The sequence below is a fragment of the Archocentrus centrarchus genome, chromosome 24, assembly GCF_007364275.1.
Source record: "Archocentrus centrarchus isolate MPI-CPG fArcCen1 chromosome 24, fArcCen1, whole genome shotgun sequence".
Taxonomy (NCBI): Eukaryota; Metazoa; Chordata; class Actinopteri; order Cichliformes; family Cichlidae; genus Archocentrus; species Archocentrus centrarchus.
In genome coordinates this window covers 24,188,631-24,208,035 of record NC_044369.1, presented here as the reverse complement: position 1 = coordinate 24,208,035, position 19,405 = coordinate 24,188,631, and the positions used below count along the sequence as shown (strand labels likewise).

Genomic DNA, 19,405 nt, shown 5'->3' with positions numbered 1-19,405 from the left:
GAGCGATTAAGCAACAGGTCGATGTTCGAGATCGGCACGGAAACAGTTTGGAGCGGCTCTCACAGATAGTGGTGAGGTCTAGTTTGGAGGGAGCTTCTCTTTTTCTCTATGAAATCTCAATGCAGCTGCGTGGTTTTGATACCCAATCTTAGGAACCTTCTGCTGTTTACGAAACGCTAATTAGTTCATAGAGAAAAGAGGAAGTTTTATTCTAATTGGGGGGGGTGGGTGGGGTGGGTGTGGGGATCAGTTAAAAAAACATTGGCATAGGCTTCTTAACAAATTAGCAGTTTAAATTTGAGACATTGTCAGAAAAAGAAACAGAGAGGTTCACATATATGTGGATTATCATATATGTACAAAAGGCGAAAAATGAATAATAATAAAAAGATTAGCAGCAAGAAAGGAAAGCATTAAAGTTCTCACACTATCAAATATGAACAACCAGAAAAGCACACACTGAGGCAGACAGAGGAGGGGGGGGACAGTTTATAGGCAAAAGTGTCACCACCTTCATTTAACTAATAATAAATGCCTTTATTATTAGTTAACGTCAATACATTTCTCTTAGTTAGTATCTTAAAACACAGGACAGGGCGGGCAATCTGGATGTACGTCAGAGAAAGAAGAGGTAAAATCAGACATTTTTTTTCTTTCCTTTGGATTTTTTTTTTTTTTTAGTTCCACTCTAAGAAGTTGGGGTTATGATGCTTAAGTAAGTTGCATTTAGGGAGAGTAATATACAATAACATACGCAAGCCAGGGGACAGGTATGGGGAGGGGCTTAAGAGGGGTAGGGCCAATGGTCAGGAAAGGTGACTGCCACCAAGGGCTGTAGGATATTTTCTCAGCAAAGAAGCCATTCATTAGCAGTTCTCAGGGGGGACAAGGTGCATCATATATAACCACATTACGTGGCATGTAGGCCCGCCACAGCCACTAATTAATCTAGAGAGGGAGTAGAGAGATGATTATCGAGGTACCTTTTATTAAATGTTTAGATGCTTTGTGTTATGTGGATAACCAACAGCCTTCGTTTTGACAGGTAAACATCTGGAGTTCCACAAGAGGCCTTTTGGTGGTGTGTGTATTAAGGAGATGTGTACATATGTCTTTGGATATCAGGTTTGGGTTAATCCTCTCTGCAGGCTGGTTACAGAAACCTCGTTCTTTTAGCAAACTGGGTCTGTGAGCGAAAGCATTACTGAGTAAACACGACACCTGTCGCACTGTATTGACTGTGTGTTATCGACACCGACACCTTAAATGTGAATTTCCTGCCTGCCCCGGCCACGCTTCAGAGCCTGACATGATGCACAGCGGCTTTCTACTGCGTTACTGCCATCGTCCCTTCCACTAAAAGCTGCTCGTCATGTTGCGTAGCCTCCATAATTTTCCCAGTGACAGAGCCAACAGCTCGGCCCCCGTTAAATAAACAGAAGCAGCACAGAGTACCGATTTCATCCGAGGCTTTATTTATCCAGCTCTTCCCTTGTTGTCTCGGCCTTGTTTGCATCCTTTCCCTCCATTCCTTGGCTAATAGCTTTGGCTACTGTTAGCTTGCGCTATATCAACAAACCACTTGGATGGGAGGAGAATGGCTGCGGTGAAGGGGCCCCCCCTCAGTAAAGTCAGTGCAGAGGACCTTGATGTTTGGTAAACACTTTAATCTGTGTAAGCTCTTGCACAAGCGTTGCACGTCTTACTGCATTTCAGAAGCAGACAAACACTGCGCTTTCTAATGGGTTTGCTCAACCAGATTGCGTTTGTTTTCGAAACTCGTCAAGATGGATGGGGATTTTATTCTAAAACCCTGCCTCCCTAGCAAAAAAAAAAAAAAAAAGAAAAAGAAAAAATCTCTGCTCTGATAGAGCTACAGACAGTTCCCCCTGTTTTCTTTCTTTTAAAGCAAAAGGAAGTCAGGACTTGTGATTAGTGTGTTTTTGTGTGCCTACTGACTCCCCTTTGCATCAATGAGAAAAACCCATCTACTAAAATGAAAATGTGGAACAAACTCAATATTAAAGCCATTCCTCTTTTCATCCCACCCATGTAATAAAGGCGCTATCTGCTGCACGCCTGTGTGCAGGCTTCTGAAGAGGAATTAAAGTAAATACAGTAACTACTAAATGGCTGATTGACTACCTCAGCAGCTTGAGAGCTACAGATGCAGAAATCTCCAAGAAAGCACTTACTCTTCACTTTCCTCCACTCCCGCTCTCTCTTTGCCTTCTCTCCGCTCCCTGGTTTGATCCCCGTGTCCACCCAAAGTTTGCTGAGGCTTCCGAATGGAGATGAATCCTGACGGTGTGTCAGGGATTTGACAGCGTAAAAAGCCCGTGCGCCGGCACTAACCACGGATGAACTGAGTGAATGGGATTTTGACGCAAATTGTGGGTGAGTCAGTGGTTTGGGGCCCTGAAATCCCATTGTGGTGCGTGCATTGTGCCCAGATACCTGCTGTAGCAGATTCATTCACCTCTACCTACTACAGGTAGGGAACTGATTACCAGAAAGCCAGCAACACACAGATTCTCAGCATGGATATACTTATAGGGACATGGCAGGGATTATAAGGGTGTACCGTGCAATGACTGAGCTTTTTAGAAGCATGTAGTTCCAAAGCACTTTACCCTGCCATTAAATTTATCTTATCTTGCCTGTGCACACGTCCGCCAAGAGAAACATCATTTCTCCCTGATGGACATTCATTTCTCTCCTAAACATTAAACGACGTTCCGTTTACAGCTCCAGTGGAGAACTTTATCCTGACAGGATGCACGGAGCACAGCTGGCTGGAGAACGCGCGCTCTTCCGAAGTCACGGCGCATGGCAGATAGCTCTTAATGCGTCATCATGTGGGTGGCTGCATTCCGGTGTATTAAATTGGCATCTCCAACAGGCGTGGCGACTCGCCTCTGTCAGCTGGTCGATTTGCTGTACAGCCATTAGGCTGCACCTCTGCACTCGGCAGACGTGTGTCAGCTGGATAACCTTTAAACTGATCTGAGGCCTGTGTTGAAGTGACAGCTGGCCCGATGGGGCTTGACGGAATCCATAGCCGATGCCACGGGGAAACTCGGTGATCCATCCCTATCATACTTTATTCTGTACCCTACACTTTGCTCTTCATATACAGCAGTGAAGAACTCACACAACATTACATCCAAGTCTCCAGTCTAAGATTAATTTGAACGGCAGAGCCTAGACTTTATCTACCCAAGGCAAATGAGATGAGGAAACACCTATAAATACATTACATCTGTTTGATCTGTCTTCCACTTGATCAAAGGCTGAGGGCAACAGTGCATGCAGGATCATTTATGCCCTTTTTATGGAAAAAACATTCTTCTCATGACATATTTGACTGTCACACTGAATGCAGCAGTTACACTGCATGCTTTTGGCTGCAGAAATCTGCAGGAAAGCTGTCTCCTATAGAAAAATCCAGTGCTGGTTGTCGTTTGGAAAGACTCAAACAACCTACCTGTGTGGTTATGTTCAGGAGAAATGCAGAGGGGGAGTCTGGCATTCTTATAGTACAGCATGAAGTACACAAGCTCTGCTATAGTTTTGATCCACCACACATCCTACTGAGCACTCCTGGTGTTCAATAGGATGGGCTTTGCTTCTCGTCTCCTAAACCTACTCTAAACTATCTTCCGACCTGTTGGGAACAGCGTAACAAACTGTAGCAAGAATATTAAGATAATACCATACTGTGAAGTTAATACAGCAACTCTGTTCATTAACAGTTGCTTATTGGCGCACCAAGCTCAGTCTGTCCCTTTAACTGCCAGCCCTTTTTTTTATTGAAACACTTGAAAGCTGCAGCTGGAAACGAGGCTAATGAAGACTGTGAAACTGACCCAAAACAGTAAAGTCGCAGTTGCACGAAACTGACACAAACTGCAGCGATAATCCTGAGTTCTGATTTTCAATGTATAAAAACTTGAATATTAAATGCAGTCATCTGAACCACGGGTACTTTGAAAATATCTATTAGAGCAGCTTAAAGTGGACATATTATAGTCCAATAGTCACAGTTATTATTTACCTTATACTGAGCATTACTGCACCCCCTTGGTTCATGCACTGTCTGGTTTGGAAGCACCAACGATGTACTTTTTCACTTCTTGTTTACACATATTACAGGTTTTACGACATTTACTACGAGGTTTGTAACAGAGCCACTGTAATACTGTATGTTTCTCTTAAGATGAGACATTACAGGAGTATAAAACAAAGGTGTACCTAATAACAATGATGATGGCTCTTTTCCAAGAGTTATGAAAGCTGTCTGCCTGATATGGCTTTTGGGCCCTGCTAGAGTGGAGCAAAGACATCATTAATGTTATTAGTCACACCTTTGTTTTTTTTGTTTTGTTTTGTTTTTTTTCAGTGCTCACAATAGGAAAAAAAAAAAAAGTCTGCTGTGACAAAGACATTTTTCCACATCCACGGGTTAGTCTCATTAAGAAGTAGACTTTTTAATTTAGCTGATTACGAGTCAGAATAAAACCTATTTTCATCAGGTCTCACTCGCAGCATCTTGTAGGAACTGCATGGACAAATCAAATGTTTAGAGTTGCTCTTGTGGATTGATGGAAATCATTTGAATCAATTACTCCAATATAATGACACATTAATCATAAAATTGCTCTGATTACACGGTAATGACAAGCTACGGCACCGTTAATCACTGTGAAATGAAATCATAAATTGACTTATTTGCCTTTCTCGAAACTGAGCGTCGCATATTTTTCCCCCCGGTGGAAGCACACTTCTGCATGTGGTTAAACTTTTCGGCGCTTTCTTCACCTTTAACCAGCATATTCTGTAAATGTATGCAGAGGACTGTGAAGCATCTCACGGGACACTCTTTATTCGCTCTCTTGTGGAACTCACATGGGATAAAGGGGCAAGGTAAGGCTTTAACAGTTTGATTAAACACTGGGACAACACGAGCACATGACGAGCACGCACAGCGGACAAGACACGCTGTTTGGCAGACACAGACGGAGCACGAGCACAAACACAGGACACCTCAGAGGGAGGAGCTGCTGCTGGGAACAGCGGTGGTGCAGACCCACCGCTGTAGCTCCCAGCACGCACACGCTGACATGTAGAAGCCAAGTGGAGGGAGGGGAAGGGGGTTAGCTTGAGACGTATGGGTGGAAAAGAAGCAGCACATTAAAATGGATGCCAATCATATCCATGCAGAAGCAGGGGACGGTGGGGGAGAGGATTATTAGTTAGTCTACAGAGCTGCGGTACAGTCCAGTACAGAGTGCATGCCACAAATGCCTTCTACTTGGAGCAACAGATAGAATAGAAAAACAGATATACTTTGTGGCAATAAAAGTCTTTTTATGCCATCTGCATTCAAACAGACATGTATATGCAGAAAGGCTAAAAGAAAGAAGGTGGGTGAGTCGGGATGGACAGGGGGTGAGGGAGGGTGGAGGTTGGGGAGAGGTAACGCTCGGAAGGTGGGGGAGACAGGGGAGTCATTCTCACACACAACTTTCTTGAGACAGAATGGGGTTGCCTGCACAAGGCCAAAAAAGGATGATGGCAAGAAAAGATTTTGTTGCCGTTCATTTCCCTATGTTGTATCGAAAATGGGGGGAAGGAGATGTTTCTTTAGAAGCCATATGGCACAAAAAAGTAAAAAAATAAAATGAACACAAAACTTGATGAGGAAGAGAACTTTGACTTTTCCAACCACCAAAAGTTCATGCGGCACAAGATGAGGCAAAAACGGGAGGAGCGGCTCTATCCTTGCTTGGATGATGGGCGACGGATGATGAGGAGGACGCCAAAGAAACAATAAGAATAATAATAAAAGAAAAAAAAAGGCAAAAGACAAAAAAAACCAAAAAAACAACCACAGTAAAACAAGGAAATAAAATCACCCTACTAAACCCTCCCAGGCCCCAAAATAAAGCAAAAAAAACAAAATAAAACAAGAAGAAAGAAAGGCTCAAACCCAGCAGCTGGGTCCAAATCGATACAGAAGAGAGATGTTCATATGTGCATCACAAGAGAAAAAATAAAATGCAACAGAAAAGAAACCAACATCATATCATGCAACTGTTCATACGACTGGAAGCGGGGCAAGGAATGAGGATATGAATTTCTGTGTCCACATGATGAAATGTACATTATGTATGCATATGTGTGTATATGTTGCCACTATATGAGGGGAGGGTACCATATTCTCTTAGTAAAAGCTTCTGACGCTGCACTTTCCCCTTTTTTCCTTTTTTTTTGAGAATACTTGGGTTTGGGGTTTTAATAGTCTAAAAATAATAATAAAAGAAACACACGAGCTGTGCGCCCATTCAATTCCAATAATCTCTGCCATCGAGAAAGCAACTCACGCTAGATAAGGCACCTAAATGCTGCACAGACGCACCGAGAAAAAAAAAAAAAAGGCCATCAAAAAGCCATGAGCACAGGAGCCTAAATGCGGTCATAATTTCAAGAAAACAAATGCTATTAGAGTGCGATAAGGCTTCAAAGTAGATCCATAGATTTGGGGGAGGAATGGTTAAATTACCGGACGAATTTCTGCTAAAGTTAACGGAAAGACCTAATTTCCTTAAGAAGGAAATAAATGCTCGATTATGTGCAGTGTTCTCCAACTGCAGATAGCAAAGTGAAAGGGCGACGCGGCGGGCTTATTATTAGCTGTGAAAAGTGGACATATGCTCGGTGTTAAGCTGAGCCATGTTTAGCCAGATTAGCGCAGCATCAATTAGTTTGCTGTGATGGTATTTTGAAGGACAGTGAAGCAATCAAATAGCCTGAGCTGTTAATGATTTCCAGAGTGCCTAAGGGGAGCTGCTTTTCAAATACTGAGCCAGTTTCAATACGGCTCACAGTCTTCTGCTTTGCTCCATATTATTAGGATACACGCCAACAGCTCCTGGGCAGGACCGTGATTGACAGCTGCTTATTCAAGTCACCCAAACCCAAGTTGCCTCAAAATAACCATTCCTTTTAAATCTGCGGTATTATTTCCAGCTCTGTTGTTATTTTCCACTGAGTGAGTGTCTTATCACTTTGATCTAATCACAAAGTGATACGTGTGTGTCTGTGTGTGTGTGTGCGTGTAAAGGGAGGAGGGAAGAGAGACGATGCGCACAGAAATTCGAGGATATCTGTTCTCTATTAGAATGTTTCAGGTAAGGCAAGCCTCCGACGAAGGAAACAGAGGTACAAACAAGAGAAGAAGAAGGAGAAGGGAGGAAGAGGCTCTGTTGCAGTTAGTCTGCTACATATCACAGTATCTAGGCTGAAAGCATCTTTGTTCTCGAAAGAATCTCAAAATGTATCCTCTGTCAAGAGAGACGCACACACGCACAGCAAGAGGAAATCAACCATGTACAGGACAGATACATTTTGAAGCATCAGTGCGGGCGACATGGGGCTTGATACTAATTTCGTACTTTGTTGAGTAAAGTTTGGCTCTCAACTGAGCGCTGAGAGAACAAAATTAGTATCAATGCGTTGTCATGTCTGCAACCAGTGGCCCCATAGCTAAGTGTAACTTGTTTGGGAGATGAAAGGTATGAGCTTTAACAAGTCCTGACAGTAAGCTGTGTGCATTTACATATTTACAGTAAAAGTTAGAGCTGTGACTTCCTACAGAGAGCATGCTAAGGGTGTAGAAAGTGCATTCTTACTGCTTTCATCCAAAGAGTTCTTTAAACTTTTGGTAGACACTGAGGACCCCTTGCGCTAATGTTGCTACTTTTTCGAGGGGGCGTTTTTTTTTTTTTTTTTTGAAGTTACACTTGAAGCTCCCATGGGACATGATGCTAAGGGAGGAGAAGCTCCTCGGTAGCAAATCAAAGAAAGATAAGGAGAAATAGACCAGGTTCAGAGCAAGCACAACTCGACACACTCATCCCACCTGCATGTCCGGAGTCGCACTCTTCCAGGTCCTCGTCGTCGCTGGAGCACTCTGCTGATGAAACAATGTCATCTGTTGTCTGCGGAAAAAGAGACACATTCACACACACACACACACATACACAAACACACAAACACACACAGAAGAAATTGTGGTTAGACCAGAGGCAGCGCCGTGAGTCCTCAGCTTGCACACAGCCATTCCATTCAAGGATATCTCTGCACACACACTTTTCCGCCTGTCCTTCGGCTTCCATATATCACTTGGAGTCAATCATATTTCACAGTGTTTATCATTCTTCGCTTTATGTGCTTTCCACCTCCGCAGATAATTGTTTTCCTTCACCCTCCGCACTCTGCCTCCGATTATTTATCGCCCTTCTCCTCCATCGCCCGCAATCAATGGACCCACCAAGCCCACACAGATCAACGGCGTCCCAGCTGCTGATTTGTGCTAAAGGGTGCAGAAGGAAGGATGGAGGGAGGGATGGGGCGGCACACTCGCAAGCTACACCCGGACCAGCGATGGATTATCTGCACCCTCCAGTTCCCACAATTGTGATTTATCCCCACCCGCCCCTTCCCCCTTTTTTTCAGGTCGACCTGTGGAGGACAGCGGGGGAGGGAGGGGGCTGTATTTCAGCGGCGGTGCGCTGGGCAGCCGGCGTTTATTAGAATGAATCAGCGGGGCGATAAAATAAGCCCTGTCACCAAGCAGGGTTATGAAATCAGAGTGCTGATTGAGTTTTCCAGTCCTGGCCAAGGGTGTGGGGCTCTAAATATCATTGAGTTTGACAGACTAATGAAACGCGCCCCCGTGCTTGTGCTGCTGCTTTCAACAGTGCCCAGAGAAAGCCGTCCACTTCCACCGTATGCTGATGTACAGCATGCATGTCTACAGAACATCACAGAGAGAACGCACATTCCTAATGCCTGCTATGATTATGCATGATGGGTTGTGCTGCTTTCTCTATCAGTACATTTGATAATGTGCTAATGCGTGTTTTTGCTGGTATGCTTAATGCACCACATTATGTACTGTACTCCACCAAGAGGAGCCAAAAAAAAAAAAGCAGTGAGGGGGGCTCTAAGCTAAATTGCTGTAAAATATGGCCCCTTGGTAAACATGACATTATTTATTGAAGCCACATTACGGGCGTAAAAGTCTTGGTTATTGCCGAAAGAGGGTTATTGCTTGTTATTATGATAGCAGCAGATGTGGGAGGCAGGGACACAGAGAGAGAGAGAGAGAGAGATGAAAAATCGGAGCCACTTCAAAGTCTGTTCCAGCAATTTCAGCCCGAGACCATCACACCATAACCCGGCGCCGACTGAAAACACTGCCTTTCTCTTGTCCATTCATGCTGCATTTCTCCACAGCTGATGCTGGCAGCATCTCTGCACAATGAATATTTTCACTGCTTTGGATACACTTGCTTCGCAGAGCCTCACACACCCATGTGTATCTTCAAAACCACCACAGTTTTATTAAACAGATCACACCAATTTACGCATATTTACCTGAATGCACAGCCTTGCGTTCTCAGACATCCACTTGACAGCAAGTTTATTAAATAGTCAAATAGTGAACGAGGCCTGTTGCAAAAATGGTAAATGGACTAGTTCTTATATAGCGCTTTTCTACTCAGTATGAGCACTCAAAGCGCTTATACAACCTGTTTGCATTCACCCATGCACTCCCATTCATACAAGCACTTCCATTTTTTACGAAGCTAAGTGCTTTTAATTACCTAACATTCACACGCATTCATACTCCGACAGAACGGTCGGAGAGCAACTTGGGGTTAAGTATCTTGCCCAAGGATACATTGGCATGTAGCCCGGAGTAGCCAGGATCGAACCGCTGACCTTCCGATCAGTAGGTGACCTGCTCTACCTACTGAGCTACAGCCACTCTAAACTAATGTTTCATTGCAAAAATTACTTGAACTTTTTCAGTGTTTTAGTAACTGTTGGATATAATTGTAAATATCTTATTTTATTTTATTTCTATATTTCTTATTTTATATTTCTTATTATTGATTATTTTGGCACCTGGAGGACAGCTACAACAAAAATTTCATTGTATTGTGCAATCTTAAATCTTAAAGGGAGGTACGACCCCCCTGGATGAACTCCGCAGGCATTGGGTACTGTGGTGTTTCTTAGAACTCTTTGTTGAGGGTCACCTGTTTTAGCTGCTATTATGGAAAAGGTACTTTTCCAGCAGAGAGGCTGTTTGAGTGACCTGGGATTGCTTGAGAAGTGCATGCTGCCTGGTTGAACACACGATTGCAGCATCAACAACCAGCATTGGTAAAACATTAATGTAATTCTGATCTGATCTGATACTGTGCTAAAGGTGGTCTTACCAGATATTGACTTTCAAACTCACTGGAGTTGTACAAATGTTTTTTTCCCCCTAATATACTGTATTTCCATGTAGTGGTGGCTCAAAACATTTGCACAGCACCGTACAAAAGTAGCTTTGGCACCTTGAAGTTTCTTCAAATGGCACGGTTCTTAGCACCGAGGTAAGCCCAAGTAACATTTCCTGATGTTTTGGCATTCAGAGGCCAAAACTCTGCCAGCAGTGTAGAAAAAAAAAATATCATGTACTTCATGTTTTATCCTCTCCACATTAAAGAGCCTCATGAATTGTACAAGTTCCAATGAAAAGGGAGAAGGACACACTCCATTCAATGGATTCATTTTGCACACGACTACGTCCTCAAACTTAAAGTAAGAGACCCTCACACTGAAGCGACTTTGATTCCACTCCGAGATGAATGAAAGAGGATTTTTTTGAAGTGTGACATGTGACATTTGCAGAGCCGCTAGTTTTGTGCCTGATTAACTTCCACAAACATATGATGTATCTCCATCTGTCACAGTGGTTCAGAGTGAAGTGATTGTCACAGAGGGCTTAGGGTCTCATTGCTTTCCACATCTGGACTAATGCAGAAGCGATGAAGTGACACACGGAGCTCGCGGTCGTCTCACAGTCGTCCAGAGTGGAGAACAACGTATGGCGTGAGGGTAGATACTGGAAAAGCAAAGACAACTCATAGAGCAGAACAGGCATAGACTTCCTATGTGTGCACTGATGGGAGCTTACAGCGGGGTATAGCATAATGATTTGGTTGGCCAGCGGGACTACAAAAACTGATTTCACAGCTGGCAAAATCCAATTCTCTGACTAAATCTCCATAACATAGAGTGGGATATATTTTGGCAGCGAAGCATTTTCTTTTTTTGGTATAATTATTCTCAACAAACATTCTCATCATTTTTAAGAGTCTTGGTTGTGGGATTTACTGGGCCGCATTGTTTCATGTGTGGAAAAAAATGCACATCCCTGCTACTTCCTGTGTGTGAAGAAAGTGTATTATACACAATGATTTCAGTACATAAAATGGCCATTTTCATCAGGCCTGATTATCCCGATTAGCGTGCCTTCGACTGACGCTCAAATTCCTAACTCCACAAACAAACACCACAGCCCAATCAATATCCAGACTTCATTAAAACAGCATTTACCTCTGACCACTTCAGCAAATCAACTAAAAGGATCGCCCGGGCGATCGATAAAGGTAGACGGCCTCCTTGGGAGATGGGTCTCAAAAACTGACAGCATTTAGTTTCGAAAGTAACGCCACTGACACAAACAAAAATGTAGAATCTGCAAAGATCCCGCGCCGTCTCTGGCTCTGCAAAGTTCGTCTGGTGTTTAATCATGAATTCTGGGCTGTGAATCAGCCAGCAGCAATGCAGAGGCCATTATCAGGCGAAGCTGCAATTACTTCTGCAAGTGAATGGAGTGCATGCTACATCACCAGTCAGGCCTGACCTCGGAGTGAACAAAGAGGACGCAAGATTGATTAGCAATAAATCTGATGCTGGGAAAGCAACACTTTTATTAAAAACTTTTTCACCATCGGATTGTTTTTTTTAATAATGTGGAGATTGAGATTAGACCAGGATGAGATCCTAGATCCCCCTGTGGACGTTTAAAGCCATTTTAGTTTGCACTGTTTGATTGTAGCTTTTTTGGCAGTGAGGAAATCCTTTCTGGAAGTGATTCGGTGGAAGAGATAAGGAACAAAATCTAAAATTCTTTCTCATTGGAAGAACCTATTTCAGTCAGACAGCTCCTGCTTCAAATGATGTATTACAGCAGCAGAATGCAGTTAGAGTTTTGTGTCTAGGCTCTGAGCTCATCACTCCCCACAAATACCATATATAGAAATTGGGGAGTGATGCGTAAATATCCACCCTGGATCCTAAAGGGGGATGAAGGGGTGGTTGGAGGGGCCAGGGCAGCAGCAGCACTGACATGTCAGAATGAGAGAGATGGGCAGTTTTGACACTTAAATAGGCCAAGGTTTTCGGCATGTCATGTGCATATGAAGTCGTGCTTAAGCTCACACAGTCCTTCCTTTATTTAGTTCAGCTGAAGCTCATATGAGGTTTTAAATGTGCTGTATATGAAGGTCTTTTTTACCATGTAAGGAAACAGATGTGGTTGTTTTAATGAATCAAGCTGTTCGCATAGTCTGATTAAGTGCTCATGTTTTACACTCACTATTTGCAAGTATAACACAACTTGCAGAGGTGTTATACTCGCACTATCTTCCTTCTGTCTATTCATACGCATAATTAGAGTGATTGTGAATTGGGTTTTGCGCTCTGCCAAAACATGGGTGACTTACTCTCAGTGCTGTGCCTAAATGCATTCTGTGTAATCTGTCTGTTTTTGCTATGGGCCTGATTAGACATTGTGTAACACAAATCAAATGGGTGCTTTCCAGACTTAAAACCCTTTTAGAATTGGATTTACCTCTTTAGTATGAGGACACATAAAAGCACGGAGGAAAATTTCACTCCAAAAAAGTCCACTAGAAGACAACCTCATAAATCTGACAAACTCTGGCACTGAAAAGCTGTGTATCTGCAAGCCACTTTGCGACCCACCTCCACTGCTACATCTGACTTAGTGTCATATCTGTCACCACAGATGGCTGCTCTATTCTGTGCTGGCATCTTGCTACTGCTTTTCCCAACATATGCTTTTCACGTATGCAGGTGGAGCGGTTCTGACTGAAACCACATTAGGCAAGGGTATCTACAAGGCCAGTATGGAGAAGAGCAACAATTAAAGCAATTAGCATCTCGGGACATATGGACATGAGATTATTGTTTTAAGATGGAATTGAAATTCTACTCTTGCTCCATTCCAGCCATATTAAGAGCAGCAGTAGCACTGCTGGCTGCCAGGCTCCGATACATCAAGTAGATAAATGCTACTGGTGTCTGACAGATTTCTTCCAGAGTCAAATCAAATCCACTTTACAACACAGCCAAAAAAACCCAGACTTTTCTTTCTCCTAGAGCTCGGTCCATGTTCAGAGAGAAAGACTGCAACTGAAAATAAAAAGATGTGGATATCAAATTATTTTTATCACTGTCCCTAACTACTAAATCGTTCTGTCTGATAAAGTGCCAGCAGGAACTAAAGTGTAGTCTCACCATCTCTTCGCACCTGTGCCGGATAATAAATATGAGTGAACTCGGGAGAACGGAGAGCTAAACCCACACCGCTCGCCGTTTGCAGGCACCCGTGTGTGTCCTTTCTCAGAATGCAGGATTTTGGTGCTGAACAAAATAACGTGCACTTAAATTTGTGTCTGTGTAGCACAGATAAAGAGGAAAGTACAATCGGATCAGTGCGGTGCTAATGCTTAACAGGCTCAACAATCCTAGACCTAATTTTGGAAAAATGCCATATAGTGAGGTAGTAACAAACTATTTCCAAACTTTTGTTAGCTGACAGCCAACGTCTGAGGGGTCGTGCTAATTAAGCACTGAATGATTGAACTTGGGGGTAAAAAAAAAAAAAAAAAAAACCTCGTCAAATACATGGATGGTAACAAGAGCAGCTGCTGCATCTGCGGCTGTGGCTGCAGCTGAATATTCTGCTGAGCGTGACAGTGATTTGAATGGTCACATCAAAGCAACGGCTCGCGCTCGGCGGGGTTAAAGGAAGACACAATGTACTGGACCGCTGTCTATAGTTTTCCCATGGGTCAGTAATAGCAGTGTAAAGGCTAAAGCTCAGCCATGGCCCCCGGGTTACAAACATGACATGAAATATGAGTGTGAACAGTGCTGTGTCTCGGAGAGGCGCTAGGCACGCATGCTTAAGTACAGTACACTGAGACATAACATGAGGGAAGGGTGCGGGAGGTTGCTCCTGAAGACAACACAGTCTTATCATAACAAATGACCTTCACATATTTCGAGCCCAGAGGCTGAAGGAAACACTGAGAAACAAGGCCTTTTGAGAATTAGGGAAGAGACACCGCATTATAGAGCCACATTACAACGCCGCTATCAAACCCAGTTTGGTTTATTTACAATGCCGGAGTGCCCGGTGGCTAAAGTTGTTTTTTTGTTTTTTTTGTACTAATGGGAATAAACCCCAAACAAATCAATTTTCCTTGAGCGCCTCATCCTGGCAGCCAGTAGCAACAGATATCCAATGTAGCTGCACGTTCAGCGATCAAAGGGATGACGCAAAAAGGCAAGGGCAAATCAAAGACACACAATTCAAAGCAGTTTCTTTTTCCCCCATGGTGCCCCTTGGTCAGCTGGGGCATGTATATATATATTTCACACATATTAGGTGGGAAGACACACCGCTGACTATTTTTCAGGTTGAGAAATGGCTCAGAAAGTGGCAGAAATCAGAGGACAGACTAAACTCGATCTCTTCTTTCTCGCTATCTCACTAGTTCCCCATTCCTCCTCTTCATCGGCCCTCATACCTAAATAAGATAGTCATCTCGAAGGCGGAAGCTTCGCCTTTCTATTGACGGCTGCCCGATGCGTGCGCTATCATGTCCCATCTTGGCTTTGACAGGCTGACAAGGGAGAGGCTTGTATTACAAGGGGAATCAATGGCACTAGGCCATATCCCTATCAATAGTCTGCCACAACTCTTTTTGCTCCTGCTCTGTGACAGATAAGATGCTTTATCCAGAAAAAAAAATGAATGCGGCAGCACAGAAGCATGTTAAAAATATCACACAGTGGTGAATCTAGTTAGCTATTCCATCACTTTATCTTCATTAGTAATAATGCTGTTGAAGGAGGCAAGCGAAAACAAATAGTGCTAAAATATAGTGTATAAATTACCATGAAATGAGCTCCAAGAACAAATTTAGAGGGCGAAAGTCACATGCTAAATGGTTTTTGTAGAACAAATATTGATATTTCGAATGAGCGCCCTCGGTGGGCCTTTCTCAGTGTGCCCCCCCCCCTTTTTCTTCCCAGGTGTACGGAGAAATGGAGGGAAGGCAAGTGGGGTGTGTGAGGAGAGCAGGGGAGGAACAGCTGGAAAGGTAAAAAAAGAAAAGAAAATTCCTTTAATTTGTTCACCGTTACTGCAGCGTGTTTGGTTTCAGCAGAATGGGTTGTGCGCCGGGTATTTCTCTTTTCTCCAGGACCTGCCTTTGTGCGCAGAGCAGCGAGCATTGCTGGCTCACAGCAAACTCTAATTGCCCCGAGGCCATAGGCAGCCACTTTCAAACAGGGTCATTCATCTTCCCATGAAAAGGAAATGGTCTTTGGCCCCGATCCTTAATCACCCCCCTGGTGCAGCACACAAGGTCATCGGGGAAGCCCTGTGACAAACACACTCAGCCGCATGCACGTATGTAGACAAACACAGAAACAAAGGACTGAGGGGCAGGCACGAGGGCATCTCATGGTGAAGAAGTAGAAGATCTGAGGTGAGCAGACAGGACATGTGAAGAAATTTTCCTCTCTGTGCAAGTCCTCGCCATCCGCAGGTGAAATTGTGGCAGCGATTACGGCTCAGAGTTACGGCTTGTGTTACCAATTGTGGTTCTCAGTTCAAAGAGGAAGTGAGGAATTCATGTGGATGCGGTGTCGAGCTACGCTGAGAGCTGTGACCGAAGAAAAAAGCTGAGAGAAGATGAGAGCGTGTGGGGGGAGGGGACGGGGGGGACGGGGGGGGGGGGGGGGGGGGGGGGGGGGGGGGGGGGGGGGGGGGGGGGGGGGGGGGGGAGGAACGGCGAGTGCCCTGGGTACGGGGGGGGTGGGGTGTTGGACGACAATGAAAGGAAAGGCTTCATTTTTACTCAGGTTCATGAGACACTGGCCCATTCACAGAACTGAGCTCGCTTCAGCCGGAAACCAGGGTGTTGCATAACGCAGTTCAACTTAAAACAAGATTACTTAATTTTTTCTTTTTAAGTAAGTTAACTTATTTAAGCCCTCTGAGTTAATCCCTAACACTCACTGATGTTAATATGTAAGTCACTTAATTTCCTTCAAAATGTGGAGTTCTTCCATTAACACCAGCCAGAAATACTGAATCAGGGTCACCTTAAATACATGCAAAGATGTGACATTTAAATTTTAGGTAGGGTTGCAACTGTTTTTTTAGGTTTAATTATTAATCTGATTTGTAATTCCATGATTACTTGATGACTGTCTGCTCTATGAAATATCACTAAATTGTTAAAAATGCTCATCACATCATCATCATCAGTGTTCATCATTTCCAAGAACCCGAGCTGACTTATTATTTCTCTGATTATAAATGAAAAAAGTAGACTCTCTGCTTGTTAATAATGAAAGTACTGAGGCTGATCTGTTTTAATACATGGATCAACCAGCCCTTTGCTCAGTGATTCTGATGACAACTCGAGCCTTTTCCCTCGAAGAAACACCTGATTGTGTTTATCAAGGACTATTGCAGCCTCCCCTAATTACTAACTCAAAAATATCAATGCACTGTTAAAAATAAAACAACAAAAACCAAAACAAAACATGAAATCTTCACTTCAGTGAAGCCAAACCATCATTTTCCCCATTTTCTAAACAAAAAACTGGTTATCACACTTGTTGCCAATCAATTAATTTTGTCCATTTTAAGTCCACATTAATCACACTGGGCTCGAATCCAGGATGATATGATTACGACAGCTCCGCGGCGAGATAATTTAAAAGAGGAGCAAACATCTGTTCTCGTCTCGGATTCTGTGTTCACTGTCGGAATTTCAAGTGTTGCCAAATGCTCACTGTTTTTATGGTAGCACACTGCTTCATTTTCCCTTAATTCACTCTCCACACATACACGCATTTTTAAGTTTAACACTTGCTGCTCTGCGGCCCTGAACATCTCTGAACATCTCTGCCTTCATTGTGTATTGATGCGGTCTGTGCTTGATGTCCTCTTGGGATCCGTGTTATTAAATCATGAATACATATTTTAACGAGGCTCGCCGTAATCTAATCACATTACTTTGGCGCTGGTATTGCGGGGGCAATTAAATTCTGGATGAGTTTTCTAATCCAGGCTTTTCCACAATGATCTGCAACTTCCGTTTCATCCTGCTCCAAAACACCAGTGAGTTTAACAGCTTAATACCTCTAAATCATTGTTGCTGTAATGGTTTCTCACGAGTATAATACATCATCCAAAGCATGACTGGCTGTTGGTTGGGTAAAACTAGGCAGGCTTGAATTTGTACTTGTTTTCAATTATAATTTTCTGCTTTATAAAACACCTCGGTTGACCTTGCCAATTGGAAGAACACACTCAATAAGTAAAATGATACTTTCAGTTGGAAAGCTATTGGCTTTCTATTAAGAACGTGTGACATGTGAAGCAAGTAGCTGGCATGGAACCTTGCTCTTCTTCTTGGGGCCCACATTTTGATCTCCTCTTTCAATTCATTTCAATATTTCTCAAAGTCAAGGGCTTTTATGACTTCATAGCCCTAAATCATGGAGGCATCATGTAATGCCTGATGCTAGCAGGTCTGCGTGCCCCTATTAGCCCCGTGCTCCCATTTGGGTTCAGTACCTAATGAGCACAAACCAAATTAAGCATTTGATTTAGTCTCTTTTTTTGAAGATGAAAGTGTAACATAATCACTAACCAACAGAGAGATTACTCAAAATATCTGTACGTTGGAGCCTCTCACAGTATCTCACACATGTAAGGACGACCTACCCATCCTTATAATTATCCCAGGCTCACTACTATTAAAAGCAACAGGTTTCGTTGGACTTTGCACAGACTCTCAGTGGACACAGAGGAGAAATATCACTGGGCTTTGCTAACAGCTCAGCTGAGCAATGAAACAGAAACACATTATTGCTCTGCAACATCAAAGGCTTTGTCTGTGTGATACATATTTAATTAAATCCTACTGCTTCTCATAGACACATGGTGGTATCTGTACGCACAGATACAGCAATGCTGCATATGTATATATCTAGTCTCTCTGTCTCTCTCTCTTGCGCAGACATAAATTCACACACTCCAGTGCATATCATAGACTGGCTGCAAATGTATTCAAAGTGCAGCGGCGTATGTAGATTCTTTATTCCTGGATTAAGTTACCAGGTCTGTGAGTATGGCTGTAAGCGTAAGCCTTAACAGCACCTGGAAGAAAAAAGGACATACAATACATGGTGTTGCTACACGTCAAAAAAATTAGCTTTCTTGCAGACACAAATGAAATAACCGATGTCTGTTTTGTCTTTGATAAAATATCTCTTTGACCTTTTTTAGTGCAAAGACAGAAGACAGTGTTTTAACAGGAAATTCTTACTGACAAAAGAAGTTCAATAGTCAGTATAAACGAACCTTTATAATAGTTTTGTTCCCAGAACTGTTGTGCTGGGGAAAAGTTAATTAAACACCACAAAGAGTGCAGCGTGGGATCTCACAGTAACCTCACATTGAAAAAAAAAAAAATGGTTTGGCACAGTATTTAATACTGAGTGCTCCATTTTGATCATTCAAGCACACAGAGAGATGATCGTAATAAAAAGAATCTGGATTTAGAACAACTATTTACTGTAGATGATTTGGGCATCCACAACTGACCACCCTTTGACGAAAATGATTGGTTTAAGTTATTTGTCAGGACAAACACTGACTAAAGACGATTGCTTTCTCCAATCTGCAGTCATTTACATCTGGGATGTCCCCATTCTTCCACATGCATATGTGGAAAGCATATGGCGTGCACGTGAGCATCAGGTAGAGCAGTAGAGCAGGTGGAGCCCGAGTACAGAACTGTTCAGGAACCAGTGTTGACACCGATTAAGTCAGAAACAGAATGAATGGAGCAAGCGTGGAGGTGGGTTGGAAAGCAGCTTGCAGAAGTGCAGCCGTGGTTGGAAGGCCGATACTTTCAACTGCTTCCTCATTGTATACAAGGCCAATGTGTTGACCACTGCACCACATCAGCATCAGGCAGGCTAAAGCAGCTCACCACAAATGTTTTACCAAGTGGACGTTATCAGCTGAGCCATTAGCTGAGCTAAAATCAGCTGATTTTATGGGACTGTGGCTAAGCTTGACTTCATGGCCTGTTTGAACTAGCGCTATGGCTGACTAGTAGGTTGCATAGGTGACAATTAATGTTCATATCAG

The 19,405-nt window shown here is 43.2% G+C and overlaps 1 protein-coding gene across 3 annotated transcripts in view; it reads right to left on the bottom strand.

The window, feature by feature from the left end:
- nrxn3b (neurexin 3b) overlaps positions 1 to 19,405 on the bottom strand; it is a 310,461-nt gene that overhangs the window by 5,348 nt on the left and 285,708 nt on the right. For all 3 annotated transcript variants that reach the window (XM_030720979.1, XM_030720980.1, XM_030720981.1), the window contains one exon: positions 7,925 to 8,003. In XM_030720979.1, the coding sequence (XP_030576839.1) occupies positions 7,925 to 8,003 (79 nt within the window). The remainder of the gene's footprint in view (positions 1 to 7,924; positions 8,004 to 19,405) is intronic.